The sequence below is a fragment of the Monomorium pharaonis genome, chromosome 2, assembly GCF_013373865.1.
Source record: "Monomorium pharaonis isolate MP-MQ-018 chromosome 2, ASM1337386v2, whole genome shotgun sequence".
NCBI classification, from domain to species: Eukaryota; Metazoa; Arthropoda; class Insecta; order Hymenoptera; family Formicidae; genus Monomorium; species Monomorium pharaonis.
In genome coordinates this window covers 10904283-10921506 of record NC_050468.1, presented here as the reverse complement: position 1 = coordinate 10921506, position 17224 = coordinate 10904283, and the positions used below count along the sequence as shown (strand labels likewise).

At 26.7% G+C, this 17224-nt stretch overlaps 1 protein-coding gene across 1 annotated transcript; it reads right to left on the bottom strand.

Annotated features, from left to right (window-relative positions):
• Positions 1-164: 164 nt before the first annotated feature.
• On the bottom strand, positions 165-9513 carry LOC105840019 (L-threonine 3-dehydrogenase, mitochondrial). The gene is made up of 5 exons (XM_012686729.3): positions 8926-9513; positions 6573-6836; positions 2640-2900; positions 751-1017; positions 165-486 (listed from the first exon to the last, which is right to left on the bottom strand). The coding sequence occupies exons 1-5, from the start codon at positions 9086-9088 to the stop codon at positions 326-328; spliced, it is 1116 nt and encodes a 371-aa protein (XP_012542183.1). The 5' UTR covers positions 9089-9513; the 3' UTR covers positions 165-325.
• Between the last annotated feature and the right edge of the window lie 7711 nt (positions 9514-17224).

The following is a 17224-nucleotide window of genomic DNA, read 5'->3' as shown; positions in this document are numbered from 1 at the left end:
TTCTACCTAGTCTCGAAAAAGTTCCGAAATTCAATCGTGATATAGTTAAAAAGTTTCTTGTAACAAGAAAATCACTATTTTTTATCTAATTTTATCTGATCTAAGATATCAGTCTACAACTTTGTTTGCGCCACCTCGTAATATGAAAATATTTCTCAAAAATTTATTTTAACATAATTATATTAACTAGCGATTTTTTCATGAGTTGTTTCTTTCGAACCATTGAAGAACTTTGATGAAGCCACATGTATTAAATTCATAATAGAGAAGCTCACAAGGCGTATATCAATTGAAAGAAGTCAATATGTATACATTTTTTATGCAATTATACATAGCTGTTGACCTCTTTCAATCGATGTTTCGGTAGAAAATTCGTGCTAACATCCTGCACCATTAATTCCACCAGCCTCTGTAGATCATATTTGTGTTTCCATCCCCAATCCCGGCGTGCTTCGCTATCGTCAAAAACTTGCGGCCAGCTTTCCGCTGAAATCATATCGACATATAAATTTTAATTCAATTATCTTTGTTACATAATCGATTTAGTCACTGCATCAGTCAATGAATAAATAAAAATACCCTAATGTAATTACATTAAAAAAAAAAAAATATTTTAATCAAATCTGTATGTAAAATAAAATTAAAAAAATATTAATTTGTAATTTATTATTCTAAAATCTTATTTTTTTAATATTTTTCTTAGTCATTTACACTAATGTTTGTTTAGCAATTGGTGCAGTCCGTACGTACCAATATGTTGTCGTTTGTCAGGTTTATAAGTAATTTTCAAATCCGGTATATACTTAAGGAGTTCATTAAACAGCTCCTCGGGGGTGAAACTCATGGCTGTGACGTTGTAAACTCGTCTACGCAGCAATTTGTCAGGTGTATTTAAAAACTGAAAAAGTGCCGATAGACAATCTTCGATGTATATCATCGGCAGTCTCGTGTGAGGCTCTAAGTAGCACTCGTATCTTTTGTTTAACAGTCCCTCGTGAAATACCGCTACGGCGTAATCTACAAAAGCGTAAAAAAAAAATTATTGAAAATCTATTAAACGTGTAATACACATACGTATAATTAAATGACATGTATATAAAAACATGTTTTTCATCGAACGTATATTTCCTGGTACTTTACGCATTGAAAATTAAGAAAAAAGCAAAAACAACCAACCAAGGAAACTCGCTGCATTATTTGCTAGTAATATTGTCCTTGAGAAACGATACATTCTACCATTATGCAGTTACTTCAATCGCAGTTAATGCTCTAGTTCTTTGCAAAAGAAGGTAAAAGATAATAATTTTCAGTTATCAACCTATTCTACATGCGGCATTAAGCGTTCCTTAAGCATAAATATGATTATCTTGCCATGAATCGGAAAACTTGAACACGCAAATGTTCGTTTGAAAAATCTCATGTTTTAAATATTCCGTGACAGTGAATTCTTAAAGATGAGATATTAACAAATACACTAAAAAAAAAAACCCGCGATGAGAAAAATTACATTAACTCATTCCATGTACTTAACGGTGAATGATGTTTTTAATAGTAAACAAATCATTGCAAACATAAAACATTACAAAGTAAAGACGCGTTTCTGTTATGTCCTAAGCGTAGATAGTACTACATGTTTAGTTTATATACATTTTAATTATAACGTATGTATAATTTATAAAACATGATCAGTAAAAAACATACCAAAGATATTTCTAAAATTATAATTTACGAAACACAGCTTTTACGTTTTTATATATTTAAGAAAGATTTATTTCTTATAAATAAATAAATTTTCTATTATTATAAATTTACTTTATTTATAATAATATTACCTATTATTATCTATATTATATATTACATATTTTGTTTACTTTTAATTTACTTTAATTAATTTAGTAATGCAATTTTTAACTGTGTGAGTCAGTTTTTATTTATGCAACTTTTACCATAATTAAATTATTTTTTTAATTATTAATTTTAATTTAATTTATAAATTTTTTTTTAATATTAATTTATCCTGAACATATTTATTAAAACATATTTATGTATAAATAATGTTTTTATAATGTATTATTTATAAATATTTATAAATGTAAATTATTTATAATCTGGCTCGCCAAATCTATAACATTTTATGTATAAATACATGTGTTAAGCACGCTTTGATGTATATACAGTCTCTTACCGTATGATATGTATGGAAACGCTCATCTGATCACGTCTCTTAAAATTTGATTATTAATATATTTGTTAATATTCTAAATATAGACAGCAAAAATATTTTAAGTATACAATATATATGTTATTGTATATAATATTGTTTATTGAAATAATTTTGTTTAAAATATTGTGAAAATTTTCTTTATCCATAAAATATAAACATTTTAATAAATATATTTTTCTTAAATGTATTTTTGCCAGAAACAAAAACGTTTTATCTAACGTTTTTCGAGTGAACATTTCAATTCATGAAAAATGTTTCTAGAACTCGATTATAAACATCCTGGATAAAACCTTATAAAATAATTTTTTAATGTGTGCGTGCGTGCACGCACTACCTGGGACGTTTTTATTATAAGGAAAGATAGCAATTGATTATTAAATAAGCGATAAGTATTAAGGAAAACTTTTTTTCTCACCAGTGGTACCGCCGCCAGGTGGATCGCTGCTAATTACACCGGGGAATCGAAGACACCGGAAATCGAGACCAAATCGATGATGGTAATACTCTCCTAAAAGTTCGGCATGAACCTTGCTAACACCATAGATCGTACGGGGTCGTTGCACCGTGACATTCGGGGTAGGATTCCTCGGCGAGTCGGGACCGAATGCTCCAATTGTCGACGGTATGAAGATCCTCAATTTATATTGCTTCGCCAACTCGATGACATTGTGCATTCCTATTAATTTACAAAAAAAAAAACAGACAATGAATTAATTAATAGTGAGCAACGTAAACACACATTCACAAATATCTTGAAAATAAATATTTTTAATGTCTAAAAATTTACATAGTTTCACACGCCTTTTCTTTTAGGGGATATAGATACATCTAGACAGATTAAAGCAACACCTAACTTTGCAAATTTTTTGCTTCAAATACAATATACAAATACAAAAAAACCGACTTTTATAAAACACTATAGTTTAAGTTCATAAAGTTTGTACCATTTTGCTTTCTAATTGTCTTGTAGGAACAGCAAATGTGTAAACTTGAAGAATTTACACATTACTACTTATTAATTTTTATAAAATAATAAAATGTTTAAATTTTTATTTAACATTTTTACAATATGTTACAATGAAATAAAAGCAAATTCTTTCCGTTTTTCTACAAAAAATTAACAAAGTTAAATCGTCATTTTGATGTATTTAGTTGTGCATTTAAGAATTAAAATCAACAAGGAAGAAAAGATTTTAAAGAGCACTGATATTTTAATAAAAAAATAGAGACCAAAAACGAGCAAATTAAGGTGTAAAAATTTAGTGGAATTTATTATTATTAACCAAATCAATTATAAACTGTACGTTTCTACTTACTTAGTCTTCTTCGGCAGTAATTTAACATACATATGAAATAAATTAAGACATTGCAAACAAATTAATTAATTAATTAAAGAAACAAAGAATTGAGTCATAAAACAATTACATACAGTTTAACATGTCAACAGGTTACAAAAAAATTCGGTGATTATAGTCAGATAGTATAAAATTTGGTGGGTGAAATGGTTGTAAAATACAAAACTGATTCTTATTTCTATACGAAAATAGCTTGAGTTCATAGTTAGAATCGTAGTAACTTTGTTGTTAAATTAATAAAATAGAGTTAAAAAGTAATATAAAATTTGTAATCTGAGGAAAATAAAAAAGTAAGAAAACTAATAAGTAAAACGTGAGCACAAACAAAAATAAATATTATTGAACTATTTACTCACTGTGGATGCAAAAGATGAAGTATTTAATTTTAATTTATGCTTGACGTATATCTCGATCAATTCGCAATGTTCAAGCGTTAAATTGGATCTTGCTGTAAAATTCGATCTAATCGGCTGACATTGTTTTTATTTGTAATAAGCGCGTTATTTATACTTTCTCCTAACAGTGTGTGTTTTTATTGTTATTCTTAAGTCTATCTAAGATGGCAAAATAAGATTCATCTAACAGTTCGGTATCTTTAAGTTCGGTATCTTTGTTTAAATTGAGACCGTACGACTGCTCTTTGATGTGTAACATTTCTGCAATCAATCTTCTGTTATTCCTTTAACGCTCAAATAAACAAGATTTTTTCGTAAACTTTGACGACGTAAACTCTGCATAAAACGGATAAATTTTTTATCCAAAAGTACTTTTCTAGGGGTTTTAAGTGTACTTCGAATGCCGTCGAGAAAAATTGAAAAAAAAGTCAAAAACAAGTTTTTGAACTCTTTTTAAAAAAGTCACGATTTTTCTTGTGTAAACTTTTTTTTTAAGTGGATTTTCTTTACCGTAATGGATAAGAATCGGAACTGCATAAAGCGTGCATTTTTTAATTGTACTTGAAAACTACGCAGCGTAAAAATTTGTTTTCACATGATGGATTTAGTATGGCCGTCTAAATGTCAGAAATTTTGGAAATCCCCTTTTTTCTGTCCAAATAATTATGATTTAATTTACTAATGCTCATTAATCATTTAGAAACGTTTGACCATATAAGTTTGTACCTTGAAAAGTGAAATCTAATATGAAACAAGAAGTTTTGTATTTTACAATCATTTCACCGACCAAATTTTATTCTATCTGACTATAATTATCGAATCTTTTTGTAACCCGTTGACATGTTAAACGTTAAATTGTGATGTAATCGTTTTATAACTCATTTTCTATGTTAAATTAAATTATTGTATGTTAAATTACTGCTGAGAAAGACTAAGTAAGTCGAAACGGACAGTTTATAATTGATTTGGTTTATAATAATAAATTCCACTAAATTTTACATCTTAATTTGCTCGTTTTGCTTCTATTTCTTTATTATTCTTAAATAACTTTATTTAACTTTAAATCAAACTAAATCTAAATTATATTTTTTCTTGATTTGATATGTTTCCTTATACATGTATATATGCAGATAGCACAGTAAATTCTTAAACTATTATTGAAGTAGTCTTCTGTTATAAACTTTTATATACTTTGTTATATTGTATTTGCAGTTTTAAATATTAACCAGACATCTTACATAGTGAGAAACATCGAAGAAAAAGAGAGTTGGCAGAAATGATTTTTATCAAAAAATACACCAATAGTATAAACCTTCAGAGAGACACCGAGAATTTAAACCAGATTTACAATAATATTATTGAAACTTTATGACTTCTATTGGCAACAATGTCAATCTCACTCGTAATACTGTACGCTCGCTCAGCATCTATTACTTTAACATATGCTATAGTTGACTAAAGACCATTGTACTCTTTCTTATGTTGGGGTTTCTCAATGATTGTAGTTTTTTATATGACATTCTAATCTGTGACACTTAATTTTTAATTGATACGAGATAATGTAACGAACACGTGAGTTTACTAACTTCTATGTCTTTAATAATTATTAAAATAAAAATGCAAGTCTCATTATTTTCTGCTTTGAGTTCAAATTCTTCTTTTTCTTTTTTATCTTTTCTACATACTTTGGAGTTACTTGAATTGCATTTGGTTTCAATTTTATAGTTTTCTGGCACAATTAATAAAAATGTGTGACCGTGTTATTAAAGAATTTAATTTATATATGTACTTGATAAGAGCTCAAAGTGAAAGCCAAAACGTCATCTTAATTTGAATAGAATACTTGCCAGCTAAAGTCGACTTCGTCATTAATTCTTTTTAATTGGTTTTTTATTACTGGCGACTTACAAATAATTTAAAAAAATTGTCTAATTAGAATTGCTTAAATCACGGATTAATTTTTTTTTTTTTTTTTTTTTTATTGGCAATGTAACTGCTATAATATTGTACGTAGTAAAAAACACTGAAAAAATACCTTTACAAATTCTTAAGATATTTAAATATCTGAATTACAAAGAGTTTATCATAATAAATTTCTGAAGAATATTTTGACACTGATTTGATTGTAGATACTTTATAAAGAATTCTTCAAATATGTATTTTCTTAATAAAACAGATATTCATAATAATAATATATCTCTACGATTTCTTATTCACCTGTGCTATCTGGATATGCGTATATCCCTCAAAACGGTCTCAATTCTGTTTATCAAGCATGTTTTCGTAAATCGCGGTACTATCTATCGCGTTTCGACTGTTACTCTGTGTCCGCTTTCTCCCGGACACTTTCTTCCCTTCGTGATCACGACCGCATCATAATTAATATCGTAATGACAAATTTACTCGTCGGCACAACATTCCATTTCACTTGGACGCAGTTTGCGGAAAACTACGTACATCCTCGCACGAGAGGTTTTGCGTTCTATTAAGTATTAAAGCAAAAACAAGAAGTAATTACGCGACGTAGTAATATAAAGCTAAAAAAACGCGATCCTGATCTGATTTGATAACAGACGTGAATCATATGATTCCATATACCTTCGATGTTGACTCTGACGGCTAACGGTACGTTTTGTTCACCAACAGCGCTAAGTAGAGCACTGAAGTGGATGAGCCAATCGATTCTATAGTCCACAACGATCTTCTGTAGACCCTTAAAGTCGAGGATGTCGGCGAAGATGAAGGGACCGTTCTCCAAGTTCTCCTCCGATGGTTTAATAATGTCTGACAATATGACATTCTCATTGCCGTAATTTCGACGAAGTAATTTCGCGCATTCCGTACCCAATTGTCCGAGACCACCTAAAAAAAAAATCGCAAACATCAATAAAAATTTACAAGACGAAGAGAGCATCCATATACCCCGATAGGAAAAGATTTATAAAATTGTATGACAAAATATTGTAAAAGATTTATAATCCGTCATTATGAGGGCATATGTTGAGAAAATAGATGTATAAAAACCTTAACCTTTTATAAAACATTAATAAATGTTTGCGCAATTAAATTTTGGAATAATATCACTGCAAACCCAAGTATGTAGTTTTACACACTTTAAGTGTCAAAATGCACAGTAAAAATACACAATAAGGTGTGTACAATTACACAGATAAAAACGAATACACACGTACAGACGCGTAAAAAGTGACTACATAAGTTTACACACTTAAAGTGTGTAAAACTACACACTTGAGTTTGCGGTGATGTTAGCATAACAATAGCAATATGATAAATCATCTTAACAGCACATTTGCAAAATTATATTTAAAAAAAAAAAATTGTGCAAAAACTGAAAAAAATATCTCAGTCATAACACGTTTAAGACATTTAGAAATATAATTGTGCACAAAAGACTCAAATTATTCCTCAATTATTCCTAAATTAGAATGCACAAATATTGAAACATGGAATGTGTAATATTGCATGTTTCAATATTTGTGCATTATAATGTAGGAATTATTTAAAAGTTTCTGACCGCTCCCAGCAAACACAGAACATAGCAGCAACATTGCGGCAATGTTATAACATTGTAGCAACATCACAGCAATATTACAACATGTTCTGTGTTTGCCGGTCTATTACTATCAATAAGATAATTAACTCTCCAATGGACGCAACTAATCTGTCAAAGTGTCTCTTTTTCAATCTTTATTAAATATCTATTGAATAAGCAATATTTGTTAAACTCATTGTAATACCTTTTGATATTAATTTTGAATTAAATATTAAAAATCAAATGCTGCAAATATTATAAATATTTTATTATTGCTGCATTATTGCTACATTATATTGTAAAAATATTGAAAATTATAATGTGATAATTTTAAATACTGAAATAATTACAAAATATTTATGTTTTAAATTATATTTGTTTAATCTTTAACAAATATTATTTAAGAATTATATTCTGACAAAACTGTTGCGTTATGGCGACTCATCTTAGCACAATAATGCTATTATTGTGCAATGTTTGCAAAATCTTCCTGTTGGTGTAATTGTATTTATGTGTAAAATATCTCTCAAAACTGACTCAAGTTTTTATAACAGAAATGTGTCAAGTGTAATGTAAAAATATAATGTAAAATAGTTACATTTAATAACCAATTAATATAATAATATTATGATACTATAATATAACGTCATATTTACTAAAAATAATTTCCATTTTTAAATTATTTAAAATTTTTAAAAGATTAAAAGGTTAATAAACACAGATAAGAATATAAAATAGATAAATAAAATTAATTTAACATCAAATAAAATTATTAAAATAATAGAATGTTTTAATGTTTTAATGTTATACAGAATTCTTTAAAAAGTTGCTAGAATACGAAACAAAATTTACAAAAATGACAGTGCAAAGTCTAAAAATTAAAATTAATTAAAATACATAATAATAAAATATAAAAACACAATATAAAAACAAATAAAATAAATATGCAGCTTCTAGTATTTTATCCTTATTTTTTCGTATCTCTCGTACTTTATCAATATTACTCGTAGGAAAAAATTATGCAAAAATTACTGCACAAAAAATTGCATATTTTTGTGCATAAATTTCTACAGTTTTTACAAATTTTTGTACAAAGTTTTTGCCTTCAGAACTTTTCTGCAGAAAATTTTGCAGAATTTTATCCAAAAGTAAAGTAATTTTTTCTGAATACAAAATACTTCAGAAAACATTACATAAAATTCTGCAAAATTTTCTGCAGAAAATATGCAATACAAAAATATACAAAATATGCAATATTTGTGCAGTAATTTTTGCATATTTTCTTACGGGTAATAATATTACTTAATTAAAATTTTTTAATTATATAAAATTTGTTAGATATATTAATTTAATGAAAACAAGTTTTTGTTATCTTATTAAGTGTTATTAACTATTTACCTGTTATTAGTATCCGTGGAGGTTTAATTATATTTCCGGTATTGACAGATTTGACATTACCAGTTTCTTTGATCATCTTGCGAAGAGGATTGATAGTTACGTGAAAGTTTCTACGAAAGTTTCTTGTAAAATAATACGAGAAGCCAACATTTTTGCACAACATTATTCTAATAGTCGATGCACTATGATTTTCGAGTAAATAAGTAAAAAATCTTGTCAGCACGATGTTACTTCTTATTGATTTTTCGATTTAACTTTTTGTACAATAAAATTTATATTTAAAAAAATATAGTCTAAAATTGTTCGCACTATTTTAAAGTGTCCACTGTGTAAAAAACATATGCTTTTATGAAGAAATTAGTAAGAGTCAAAGAATAAAATCCTTCTCCGTTGATAGTCGATAAACAACTGAGTCCAGCAATAATACTACATTATAATACGGCCCATTTTCAAAACCAGTTAGAACACGGATGCAGTCTCATCTGTGTATCTATAATAAAGGCCCGTTCATACAGGTAAAACCACGCCTTACGCAAATATTTATTAAATATATATACTACACACACAAAAAAATTATATCGAAGATTAGATAAGTTAATTTCTTAACTAAATTAAGTTTAATGACTTAAATTAATTTAATTAAATTAATATAATTAAAAATTATATAAACAAAAATCTAGCTTAATTAAAAGTTTAAAATTAAATTAAGTTAAATTAAAAATTAATTTTGAAAATTATTTATATTAAAAATTAGAACGTTATAACTTTTTAAAATTAGATTACTCAAAACAAGTAGATAGATATACCCAAAACAAGTATAATAGATTATTAAATATATTTAATACTTTATTTCTACATTAAATTTGTACATTAAATAACAAGGAAATGTTGTGTTTTATATAAAAATGTTTTTTATAATTATTTATTATATACATAAACTTTTAAATTATAAAAAAAGTTAATAAGTTAAAAGTGTATGTGTGTTAAAAATAACTAATTAAATTTAAAAATTAGCATATTTAAAATTAAATTAAGTTAAAAATATTAACTTTTTAACTTTATTATTTAATCATTCATTATTTAACACTACAAAGCCTTGCATATATTACTGAACAAGCTACATGAAATAAACAAAATAATGTAAATATCTAGGATTTCTAGGAAATACTATAGAACTCTATTTCTCTTATTAATAAAAGATTATTATCATTTTTCTTTAGTACAGATTTTATTTGTTTGGAATGGGATGCTCAACAATAATCAATAGCATGTAGTGCAATTCTTTTAGCAGAAAATATTTCAATTAATTGTATAAATAATGTTGAAAAAAGAAATTTACTTTTATTATATTCCAAATCACTATATTCAAAAATTACCCCTTGTTCTTCAAAATGATAATGCTTTTCTCAGACTGATTTAATTATCTCAACTTAAATATCATTGAGATATTGTAGATTTCAAAAAGTAAAATAAAAAAAGAAATTTTTTCTTCTAATATATCTCTTATAAAAAGTATTTCAAGAATATTTATTTTATTAGAAGAATATATGTTTAAAGTATTAGAAGAATGATAAAAATAATAACGCTTACATTGATCTTATTATTTTTATATGTGACACTTTTATTGGTCCTAATTATAATTATTAATATTTGGAGGAATAGTACATAAAACTGGTGACTATTTAAACATTGCATAAGCTTATTCTAAACAAAAATCTGTATTAAAGATAGTAATAAACCAACTTTTTAATAATAAAATAAATAATGTATATTCTAGATGTTCATTATTTTGTTTGTTCTTTGTATGTGTACTTGAAAAGGATTAATATATCTACATGTTTTCAAATTTATTTCTTAAATACAACATATTGAATCGTCTTCTCATTGTAAATCTCGAATTGTTAAAAAAATATTCGAATAACTTGTACCATCGCAATCATTATCTTTGACGCCAGGTATAAAAATTCTCAAAAACCTGTCTCTTCAAAGAAAGTATTTTTAACTCTTCGTGGTTACGTGGAGTCCAATAGACCCCCAAAAAGTTTAGCGCTGTGTATCTGAGTTATTATTTGCAAATTAGACGAATTCTTTTTCATGTTAGAATCAAATTTTTACACTCGCTACTAAACAATATTTAGAAGAATATTTCAAGTTTATTCAGTATTTTTTTTGTTAATAAAAACTGTTAATACGGCAACTAAGAATGTAGACTGGACTCCATTATACCTCGGTGTGACCAGTATGAAACTTTTCGAATATGTGACCACGAAGAATTAAGATTTTCTTATCGACGTAAGGTACGTCATACTTTGCCAGTCAACATAAAAAAAATACTTTGACAAAAATTTGTTAAAACAATAAATACTGTGACCACGGATATAATCGCACTTCTACTCGTGCGGTGTGAATAAATCATTATGCAAAGGATTATTATGCAAATCATTATGCAACTTTAAACGGCTTTCAATCTTTCTCGAGCTTATATACATATAACTCGTTTGACAACATTACCCACCAAGATTATGTTGTTTTTATTGAAGTTACACCCACTTTAATTACAGAATTTTATTTACTACAGCAATTACAAATATTATTTTATTTCTTATCGACTATGTTGTATTGTCATAGCTATTGTATTTACTATTATACCTTATCTTTAATTAATTTAATTTTTAACAGTATAATGGCAACTTTAATCACAGATAAAGCAATAATATAAAAATTATTTTAATGAATTTATCACATTCTTAAAATGAGAGAATGCTCTACCAAAAGAAAATAAAATTTATCATATTTGGAATTTAACAATTTTGATTAGTGATTCTCCAATATTTCGGATTACAGTTGTTCACTAGGGCACATATTGTAAATCACAATATAATATTTAATGTAAATTTTGCAAGAATAATTTGTAACTATAAGAATAGGAATAGTATAACTATAAGAAAAAAAAGAAAAACAAGAAAAAATTAGCATTAAATGTATAATTCGATATATAATTGAAGAAATTATGATCTCCCAATTTCGTATTTTTCTCAATTTATGTTGGGATTTATATATTTTTTGAAAATCAAGTTAAAAGATGCCAATTCATAAAAACATAATTTATTTACCGATGACATTTGTTTGCAGTAATAGATGAAGGCTTGGTCTGTGCGGACCAATAGCAAGGCTATTTTCCTCGATTCAAAACCGGTTATTGCTTAATCCCGCATACTAAGAGCAAACGCATAGTTAAAGCATATACATATGAGACGCTCGAAAATCTCATGAATATCAAGGTTACAAAAAAACTTTTGCTTACATTATGTCAATGCACAAAAGAATGGCAATTTTAGTCACAGATGAAGCAATGATATTTTAATGAATCCATCACATCTTTAAAATAAAAGAATGCTCTACCAAAACAAGTAAAATTCCACAATCATACTTGGAACTTAACGATTTCGATAGCAATTCTCCAATATTTTGGATTAATTGTTCAATATCGCACATATTATAAATCACAATATGATATTTAACACAAATTAGGCTTGTTATTTAGATATAATCATTATTTATTCATATCACTACACGATTGATTATCGAACGTACTCGCAATCGTAAATACAAGTTACTAACTTCATCAGTCTAAGCATACCAAATGCAGTTGTCTTAGTTACATGAATATGTTAATCTTTTTGCTATTAATACGGTTATCTTATGCCAGCTCTACTTTTGCAGACAATAATATTGCAAATTTGTACGCATACATATGGATATATGTATAACGTTAAAATCACTAATTTATTTCGCCTTTAAAACATAGAAATATAACTTATACTTTAAGAAATATAACGTACCATTAAATGATTCCACGTGAAATTGTAAGATTTCAAAAGAATTAGTGTGGAATCAACGTAAACATAGTTATGTCAAATAAAATTAATAGTTTGTCTATTTTGTGGAACATTAGAAATTCTCAATTTTCGAAATCAATTAATTATTGAACATTTTCCACCCATTTTCAAATAACTATTTAAGCGAGTTCGCAATCCAGGTCCAGGTGCAATTGATCTCGGTTGCTTCACCAGACGTGCAATGCGGAAAACGAAAGGGAAGACGATTTTTCATCAATCCCGAATTATACGCATTCGGCGATCGGTGAGATTTGTGGGGAAAGGGAAGAATTTCCTGGAAGCGTGTCTTCACGGTGGCTGGACACGCACTTCGCAATTCTCTCCGCGTCCCTCCCGCCATCGCCCACGCTATGGTACCGTCATCTTCTCCCCTCAAGTTTGTGCAGGCCACCACGCTTTTGCGAACAGCTTCTTCAGTGCATTTAGTACGTAACGAGATCACGAAAAGCTATATTCGTGACCGAGGAGACGTTAATAAAGATAAGACATGTGTATATGCGTGTGTGTGCGCGTGCTCCTGTAAAATAATATATTGTTTGTTTTATACGTGAGTGCAAATCATTTTTAAAAAACAAATTTAGTTTTCCTCTGTGAATTCCGTTCTTGAAAAACGTACAGTTTTTCACAAGACGCTGATTTGACAAACAGCGGTATAGAAGGTAAATATAAATTTGTAAACAAAAATTGAAATGTTGATATTATTTGTAATTTTTTAAGTAAATTTAAAACGGTACAGTAACAATATGTCATTTTGTGTTAACCTTTGCTTTAAAACATTCTTGTTTTATAAAATTTTATTGATTCTAATAATGTGTCCAGTAAAAAAGTTTAAATATTGATATTATTTGCAATTTTGAAGTAAATTTAAACGGCACAGTAACAGTATGCAATTTTGTGTTTAGTAATTTAAAACATATTTCTATTTTATAAAATTTTACGTTACTTCTTATTTACTTTAATAATATAGTAAGAAAGAAACACTAAAGTAACATTTAGAAATGTTAAGTTTGTGTATATTTTTGATTATTTTAAAATAATATTATATTTATTGTGCATTAAAATAATATTAAATTGTATAAATATTTTGAAAAGATTATTTAATACATGATTTTTTTCGAAATATTGAAATGTTTAAAAAATGTTATTAAAAATATTTTCTTCAAGTTACGTTTAAAATTTGTTTGCATAATGTTGTATACGACGTAATGATATTAAATACAACATAACGTTTGAAACTTGTATATTGTATTTAACATTATCATGTAGAAACTTAAATTTATTTCTGTTATTACAATAATATTATTCAATAACGTTACATTAAATATCATTGTGATAACATGGCAAAAATTATTTTATGTGATTTTGAGTGATGGTACATAAAAACAAAAAAGCTTCCTCAGAGATAACTAATTTTTCGAAGATAGATATATAATTATATAAAAGGATATTTTAGAAATCACACACATGTTAGAGAAAAATTTTACAATAAACAGATATTGCCAGATATCCATATAGATCCATATCAATTAGCACTCTTACATGTTATGAACGCCCTATAGTACAAAAAGAACAATCTTCCTCATACAGTTGCATAATGACGTAAAATTAGCATTTGCGATAGAAAATGAGATGTACGCTTGAGGTCACTGACGGCGAAATATCAGGGAAGTGGGTATCACTTTCACTAAAATTGCATCCATACCTATTCGAGGCCAAACAAACGCTATTGTTTGATCGAAATTCAACTATGATTCAATATGATGATGGAATTGGAAAACAACTGATTGTGTGAGTTACATAAAAAATCAACCACAGTCTTTATCAGTGCATCTTTATTGAACCATGTTATAGAAAATAAAAAAGTAATACAATAACAATAACTTTATTAATAATAATATATGTAGTTTATTAATAATAATATATATAGTTTATTAATAATAATAATAATAATAACTTAATAATAATAATAATTTTATTAATAACAGTATATATAGTTTATTAATAATAATAATAACTTTATTAATAATAATAATTTGTACCCTTTATTTTGTATATTTTGTATATATAATTATATATACAAAATAAAATATACAAATAAATTGTATAAAATAGTAATGCGGAATATATAAAATAAGTATAACAGAAACATACAACATTAACATTAATATAATGCTCAAGAGATTTTGAAAAAAAATTTTTATTAGAATACATAATTATTAATATCCATACAAAAATAAAATACGTAAATATAATCGCAGAAAATAATAATCAGAATAATATGCAATTAACTATCTTGAATAAAAAGAAATACATTATGTAATCATTCTCAGTACAAAGAAAAAATATATATTAAAGATAAACAAAAGATAAACAACATAAAAATAAACAAAAAGATAAAAATGACATTGCTCGGTCTGCAGTCTGAGCAATATATCTACTAAATATATATACTAAAAAGCAACGGATACGAAATACTATATTCTGTTAACCAACCACATGTCACATTCATATCTCCCTGTTATTACATAATTGCAACTTTATTGCTACCGATTAAATAATCTCGATACAATAAAGTTATAGTAATCTATTTATACACTTTATACATTAATGAAATACAAGAAGACTATTTATTAATACATTCAGTGTCACAAGCACCATCAGTACGTTAAACTTTACATTGGTATATTAAATTATTTAAATGCATTTAAAACATATGTTTCATAAGTTTAAAATTAAAAGATTATTAGCACCAAAGAAGAAAGCAATGCAAATATACTAGGTATAACCTAATTACTTGTCAACCAATAATATAATGAATTATTTTATGCTAACATAAAATTATAAGATAATATATAATCTTTAGTCAAAACATCAAAGGGCTTAAATAAAAAGTCGATAAAACAGCTTAGCAGGAACGTGTTAAAATATTTTCCAAGACTCAGCAATATCATGTTTGTGCTTTTAATTTTAATTTTCAAATTACCTACTTTTGCTGTTCAAATTTCCATATTAGAGTGCAAAATGCTTTTTGCTTGGTTGCCAAAAACACATATTTTTGCAATTGCTAATGTTATTTTGTCATCTGAGCTCAAGTGAAAATTCGATAGTAATATAATGTTCCAATTTACAGAAACGTCTTTTGAGATGCAGAAACAGATACAGCAAGACTGATCTTCTCGTTAACACAGTACGCACAATGCAATCGGTTTATCAGAGATTGCACTGTATCGACGTTATTCACGTGCGAATGGCTTTTCAGGTCGCCCAATTGTTTTCTTCATCTTAAAGACTGACACCTTACGAAACCCACTGTCTCCCTGACAGGATGCTTAGGGAACAACTTTATTTTTTTATTAAATTATAATGATTTCTTTTTTTACACAAATATTATTTTAAAACAATATTTATAATAACAATAAAAGCAAATAATATGTTGCAAAACGTAAAATATTAATCTCTTAAATTTATTTCTTCTATATGTAATATATTATATATATTATTTTACATATAATATATAATATATAATAATTATGCCTAAATACCGAAAACACTCGGTAAGCACAAAAACCGATCGCAACGCGTTCTGACTCTTCAAATTCAGCCACAACGCGAAATTCATGTTGTGGCACTTTTAAAAACGCTCATATAACACAAATTTGACAATTTCAAAAAGACCACAAAGCAAAATTCGTGTTGTGGTTCTTTTAATATTCGATTAGAATGGGTTCACAAAACAAATATCACAACACGTTGTGGATGCTCATTAATGCAGTCATTACGCGATTCACTTGTATTCTAATGGTAAATGGTAATGACCATACATATTAAATTTTAGTCTTACTAAATAGATGAGTCTACAATGTACTAATAGATGGGACATATTATAAAGCACACACAAAAACATCATAACACATGCTCGTAAGATCTTTTTTATTTCTCTTATTATTTGTTTCTAAATTACTATATTGATACTAATTACTGTGCTTAAAAAATAGTTCTTCATTTCTGTAATAAACACTAATTTCTGTAATGAACATTAATTTTATAACAGCCAGGAAAGAAAAGGCTCTGCCTATTATACATTTTTGTAATAAACACACATTAATAAAGTAATTACAGTTATATTTTTTATTAAATTTAATAATGGACAACATATAATATTCTTATACTATTGCTAAAAGGCAACATTTAAATACTTTGTTATAATTGGCAACAATCATTATTTTTATCTTCTATAACAAGATTTATTAGCTTTATTAATTTTATAGCTTTAATAATAAAATTTAAAAAAAAATGAATATAATTCTCAGTCAAGAAGGTACATGTTTTATAAGTGATTTTGTCAATTAGTTGCAAATTTGTTTTAATAAAAAGAGATCCTTGAATAAACAACCTGTAAT

Coding starts and splice junctions, on each gene's coding strand:
- LOC105840019 (XM_012686729.3), bottom strand. CDS start 9,088: ATGTTGTGCAAAAATGTTGGCTTCTCGTATTATTTTACAAGAAACTTT. Junction 6,837..8,925: donor TCCACGGATACTAATAACAG/GTAAATAGTTAA, acceptor TTTTTTTTTTAG/GTGGTCTCGGACAATTGGGT. Junction 487..750: donor TGACAAACGACAACATATTG/GTACGTACGGAC, acceptor ATATGATTTCAG/CGGAAAGCTGGCCGCAAGTT.